This window comes from Sinocyclocheilus grahami, unplaced genomic scaffold (genome assembly GCF_001515645.1).
Source record: "Sinocyclocheilus grahami isolate Dianchi unplaced genomic scaffold, SAMN03320097.WGS_v1.1 scaffold1288.1, whole genome shotgun sequence".
In the NCBI taxonomy this organism is placed as follows: domain Eukaryota; kingdom Metazoa; phylum Chordata; class Actinopteri; order Cypriniformes; family Cyprinidae; genus Sinocyclocheilus; species Sinocyclocheilus grahami.
The window spans coordinates 90,121-96,821 of record NW_015506467.1 but is presented as its reverse complement, the minus strand read 5'-3'; the positions used below and the strand labels follow the sequence as shown (position 1 = coordinate 96,821).

The 6,701-nt window shown below is 35.7% G+C and overlaps 1 protein-coding gene across 1 annotated transcript; it reads right to left on the bottom strand.

The window, feature by feature from the left end:
* Positions 1–5,804: 5,804 nt before the first annotated feature.
* LOC107568861 (free fatty acid receptor 2-like) lies at positions 5,805–6,699 on the bottom strand (the record flags this gene model as incomplete). The annotated part of the gene is made up of 1 exon (XM_016254853.1): positions 5,805–6,699. A coding segment is annotated over one exon (804 nt), but the record flags the coding sequence as incomplete, so codon positions are not given.
* Positions 6,700–6,701: the final 2 nt, after the last annotated feature.

Below are 6,701 nucleotides of genomic sequence, written 5' to 3'. Positions count from 1 at the left end.
TGTGTGTGTGTGTGTGTGTGTGTGTGTGTGTGTGTGAAATAAATGCAGCTGGATTAATTTTCAACTGTGTTTTGAGTGAAATATATTATTATTATTATGTATAATAATGCTGTATTATTGTAGCCAATTATTATAGGCAAAATGCCTTTCTCCACTGTAAGGAGAAAGCGTCTGAGACGTGATGGGACGCTCCATTGCTTCGCACATTTCCTCGTTTGCTAAACTCAAGATTGTACAATAGAGGACAACTCCGGATTGTGCAATACTGTACAATGAAACATTTCACACATTCAATATATCTGACTCGTACTTTCACTTCTAACTGGATGTTGTTTTAAGATAAATGTCTTTACATTCATGTTTAGAACTAAGTTATTTTCTTTTCAGACCTCCAAGAGATTATGGGTTAACTGTGTTTAGCCTGACAGATGAGAGAAATGACTCGAGCCAAAGGCAAATTCAAGCACAAATTCAAGAAACAGTTCAACAGATCATCATTTACTCACCGTAATGTTATTCCAAACCCATATAACGTTTGTTCTTCTGTGTAAAACCAAAGTTAGGCCGAATGTTTACACTCCTACATACCGTGAAAGTAAATGAGGACTGAAGCTGTGGAGAATCAACACCATAAATGAACCATAAAAGTAGTTCATATGACTTGTGCTCTACATTCAACTTATGATATGATAGCTTGATACGAGGAACATACCTTCATTTAAGTTCATATTAAATTAAAATCATTCCTTCCGTCTGATCTCATTTATGCGTGCACATATTGAAAGGTGTTGTTGTTAATTAAAACAATAACTGGAAAAAATTATCAATTAAAATGTTTAATTATCAATTCATTTACTATTTTAGTGATTATTAATATTTTTAATTGGGTTTTATTTTTAGCTATTTTGTTACTACTTTAGATTACAGTAAAGTAGTAACAAAATTGATAAAAATATCAACATTCAAAATATGAATAAACATTCAAATAGTACATTTATTAAATAAATGTATTATTATATAAATGTATTACTACTACTATTTGAGTATTTTTTTATACTTTTAATTCTTTTTTATATTTTTTATGATCATTTTCATTTTATTTTTAGCAATTTTGTTACTACTTTACAATAAATCTAACTATGAAAATCCTTCCAAATCATTTATTAATCATATTGTTAATTTCGTAATGTACTAATACATTATTAACGTTGTATCTGTTAATATTATTTAATGAAGCTAACATGAACTAACATTGAACTGTTGTATTTTATTAACTAAGGTTTACAAAGATTAATCAATTCTGTAAGAAATGTAATGCTCATTGGAAGGTAATGTTGTTGGTTAAAGGGTTAGTTCACCCAAAAATGAAAATTCTGTCATTAATTACTCGCCCTCATGCCGTTCCAAACCCGTAAGACCTTCGTTCATCTTCAGAACACAAATTAAGATATTTCTGATGCATTCCGAGAGCTCTCTGACCCTCTGACCGCAAGGATCCTTACAGGATCAAGTCCAGAAATGTAGCAAGGATTTGTCCTTGCTACATTTCTGGACCTGGGAACATTACCGTTGTGTTGCTGTCTATGGGAGGGTCTCTCAAGAGAGCTCTTGGATTTCATCAAAAATATCTTAATTTGTGTTCCGAAGATGAACGAAGGTGTTACGGGTTTGGAACGACATGAGGGTGAGTAATTAATTTTTGGGTGAACTATCCCTTTAACTCTGCTATTCTTTGAAATCATTAACACTTTTTAAAAAACTATCATAATAGTTACTGTACTTGAAGTAAACAGGTCTTTACAATAAAAAATGACAACAACAAAAAAACCTTAAGGTTTGTTCACACCAAGAGCTATAACTATAAATATAATTATAAGAATAGCTATATTAGCCTCCACACTAAGGCACAATAATGTTCTGTTTATTATAAATGCACGGTAGACTTGCATTTACAATACTGCACCATCCAAAACCACCCTAGCAACCACTTAGTAACACTCTAGCAATCTGCAACATGCTAACAAACACTCATAACACCATAGCAACACCTTAGCACCCACTCAGAACAACAGCCACGGCACATTTTGCTTGGGGAAGCACCACTCTTAGCAACTTCACAAAATGTTCCCTTAGTTCTTCCATTTAAATAAGACAAACCCGTTACTATTTCCTTCATCTGGTGATGAGTAGATAACACACTGAGCATTTAAACAGAGCTGAGCACAGTGTTATTGCTCGTATATTGCCGCTATGAGACATGTTTGTGGTTTTAACATGAAAAAAAAAAATCTGATGAAAAATCTATATTGGTCTGAATACAGGAATGCAGGCTTTCAAAACTTTATCTGATCTGTGTGATTAATTTAAAGGTTTCTTGAGGCATTTTTTTCACGATGACTCATATATAGCACCATCTTGTGGCCTCATTTAATATAAAAAAAAACCCACTGTGTAAAAATAAATAAATGATTAAAAATTAAATAAAAAAATATTTCCACAATATTTTACATTTTTAATATTAACTTTTCAGAGTATAAATTGGGTCTTTATACATGAAAATATATAGCTGTGTCTGATTATAAGTACATTTTTGTTTAATTTTACCACTCTTAGCAACTTCACAAAATGTTCCCTTAGTTCTTCCATTTAAATAAGACAAACCCGTTACTATTTCCTTCATCTGGTGATGAGTAGATAACACACTGAGCATTTAAACAGAGCTGAGCACAGTGTTATTGCTCGTATATTGCCGCTATGAGACATGTTTGTGGTTTTAACATGAAAAAAAATTCTGATGAAAATCTGAATACAGGAATGCAGGCTTTCAAAACTTTATCTGATCTGTGTGATTAATTTAAAGGTTTCTTGAGGCATTTTTTTCACGATGACTCATATATAGCACCATCTTGTGGCCTCATTTAATATAAAAAAAAACCACTGTGTAAAAATAAATAAATGATTAAAAATTAAATTAAAAAATAAATAAAAAATAAATACAATTAAAATAAATAAATGATAAAAAATATATTACAATAAATAAACAATTGAAAAATATTTCCACAATATTTTACATTTTTAATATTAACTTTTCAGAGTATAAATTGGGTCTTTATACATGAAAATATATAGCTGTGTCTGATTATAAGTACATTTTTGTTTAATTTTAAATAATTCTGTACTTTGTTGAGTCACCTACCAGGTAAGACCATGTAAATTTGCTCTTAAAGGTATAGTTCACCTAAAAATATAAATTCTGTCAAGATTTACTCGCCTTCATGTCTTTCCAAACATTTATGACCTTCTATCTTCTGTGGAACACAAAATATATTTAAGAACATTCAGACAACATTGGACCCCATTGAGTTTCCTAGTATAGACTAAAACAGACATTTTTAAATCTTTGTGTTTTACAGAAACAAATCAAGAAGAAGAAATCAAACAAGTTTAAGTGTTAAAGGGGTCATAGGATGCCCATTTTCCACAAGTTGATATGATTCTTTAGGGTCATAATGAAAAGTCTGTAACATAGTTTGGTTAAAATTTCTCAATGGTAGTGTAAAAAACAATTTTTTTAACCGGTCAAAAACAGCTCTTTTCAAATCAAGCCGTTTTTGTAGCATTTTCCTTTAAATGTTAATAAGCTCTGCTGACTCCGCCCCTAGCTGCTCTCAGAGAGACTGTTTACTTCAGCCGCATTTATCGTGAAACTTGCTAATTAGCAAATTATTAGGAAAGGCGATTTGCAAAGATTCATTACAAAACATTGTACTCACTTCTTCTGCAGGTGAGGCTGGAACATGAATGATTTGCGCGAACATAGACGCATTTATGTAGATCGGGGGAGCATTCCCTTCAGAAACAATGTAATCCACTGCGAGTTCAGCGGCTCAAATGTCGGGAGTAAATGACGACTGCTATGTTCATTATTACATCCAACAACAGAAGACCTCAATCACTTAGGAGTCATTCTTGTCTACATCTGCTCCGGCGGCAAAACAATGGCGGACTGATGACAGCTCACTCAGGGCGGGTCTAAGATAAGACACCAGTAAAGTCTGTGCTGAAACGCTACTGTCAATCAAACTATCATGGGAGGGGCCTGTCTGTGTGACGTCACACAGACAGGCATCTGAGAAAGGGAAAAATATTTAACCAGATTTTTAAAAAAAAAACACCGGGTGGATTTTTATCATCATAGGGTGGTTATGTACACACACACTACCAACACACATTTCAGTTCAAACAACTTGTAAAAGCGCATGTAGCATCCTATGACCCCCTTTAAATTTAGCGTTTTATTACATCTAAAGTGAAATGTATTTAAATGAACTGCACATCTCAGTTTACCAGTCACTCCTGGAATTTTGTGATATGTGTTTGAAGAAGCATTCAAGTTTAATATTGCCTTTTTATCTGTATTGTGCAGTGGAGATCTTTATCGTGATCTTTATTTTTATGCCCCTGGAACATATTATAAAAACCAATGAAAAATGATCAGAAAGTGTCCCACTTCACCTGAATTCCCCCTGTATCATGCACCAGGAAAGTGTGTGTTGTTTCAGACACCTCTGCCACAGGAAAGATAGATGAGCTCTTTATAGATGCTGTAGCAAGGCTAAAAACAGATGCAGCTTTTGCTAAAGTAGAAGTAGGGCAGAGAAGACACAAACTCACGTTTAAAGTAGACAGCATTGCTCAGAATAATACAGTAGCAGCAATAAATAGGTGTGATGTTTATGGCCATTATCTAGTAAACTTGCAGGGTATGATGGCAATGCACTGAAGAATGCAAACTTGCATGCAATGCAATGCACAAAAAGTATTTAAGCAAAACTGTACGAAACTCACATGCAATGCAATACAATGCACAAAAAAGTATTTAAGCAAAGCTGTACGATCTTTGAACTTTGAAGAATGCATTTCTATTTGTTAGCATTTCCATTCATCTTAATAGCAAATGCAGCCTTGTAAGTAAGCAACGTGCATCCTGCCATCTTTGCTCATGGAAAAACATACCTGTATGAGCCAATCATTTGAGCTGTTAATGCAACTGCACCACATGCAGTTCAACCGTCCTCCCACCTGCACTAAAAAGTAGACACAGACACAGTGTAGTTGCTGAATAACAAAACTGTGACATTCAAGTGTAATAATAGACAAGAGAGATCATTTCCAATAACTGAGTTAGGAAACTAGATGCGACTGTTCAAAATCTGCTTCAGTGACACCAAGTATTCAGATTATATGTGATAAATTAGATTAATTATTAGCCATTTTAAACAGAACTGATAAAATGGATCAAATAAGTGACTCAAAATCCAACCTGTACCAGGAACAGGAAGTGACATCAGAGGAACAGGTTTGTGTTGGTCTATCTAAAGAGATGGCAGGTTAAAAACAAGCTGTGCATATTAAGTGCTGTGTAGAAAATAAATAGCATTCATGCACATGGGTGAGTTCATTCAGGACAGAGAAATAAAGAACGGACGCATAATTTGTATGAGTTTCTTTTATTGAAATATTAGTAGCAACGAAAATTGGTTTTACAAAGTTGTTTTGATTATATTTATAGCATTGCTGTTAGTGAATGCTGCGTATTAGTTCAAATGTTAGATGTACCGTTCAGATACAATTGCTTTTTGCACTGTAATTTGTTCACTCAAGCTCTTCATTTCATTGTGAACGAAACGGCTGCTGCAAAGGTTTAGGTTAAATAGTCATGCAATCATGCTTGATTTTTTTTTCTGGAACCATTTCTGTTTCTCTTCTGTCTATCCATAAAGCATTGGGTCATGGTGGTGCATCAGAATTATATTAATTGGCTTTAGACTGAATGATATGCACTGATGATGCACATGCAGGCAGATTATTCAATGCAAAGACTGGCTTGAAATGTTAGAGAATGCTGTCATCAGAGCTCTGCGTTCGCTCGTCTGGTTTCCCACGGTTGAATAAAGGGCAGCAGAGAGCCGAGCGGCAGCAAGGAAGGAGCAAACGCTTCGCCAGCCCCTGCAACACCTTGTTGAAAGTCTCTCTGAGTGCGGAAGAAGAGAAGTAGAATATGAAAGGGTCGAGGCATGCATTCAACGTGCTGGTGAGTAAAGCAGGTTGTCTCCATTTAGAGCTTTGGTTGGTTACGAATCCCTCCACGTGGGAGATGTTGAAGGGCATGAAACAGATAACGAAGACCAGAAGTGTGCCCAACGCCATCCTGATGGCTCTATACCGCTTCTTGGCGTTGACGTTGGATAGTCGGGAAAGTATGCAGATGCATTGGATGTAGCAGAAGCAGCAGATGAGGAAAGGGATGTAGAAGAAGACAACAGAAAGCTCCAGTCGAAACGGCAGGAGGATCTTGAGTTGTTCGTCAGTGAATTCTTCATAACAGGTGTTACGTTTGGATGGATCAGTGATGTTGGGGTTGAAATAGTTGTGGTATTGCATGACGTAGACGATACTGCAGTGCGCCATTGAAACCACCGAGAATAGGATGCAGGCTATCAAGGCACTTCTGGGGTTGCGTTTGAGCTTGTATTTAATGGGGTAAGCCACACCCAGGTAGCGCTCCACGCTGATGGCCGTCAGGTGAAGGACGCTGTTGGCGATGACCGAGTAGAAGATGAATCCCGACAGCGGGCAGAGGAAGTAAGGCAGCGTCCATTTCATGTTGGCCGCCTCCACCATGCGAAACGGCAGGAAAA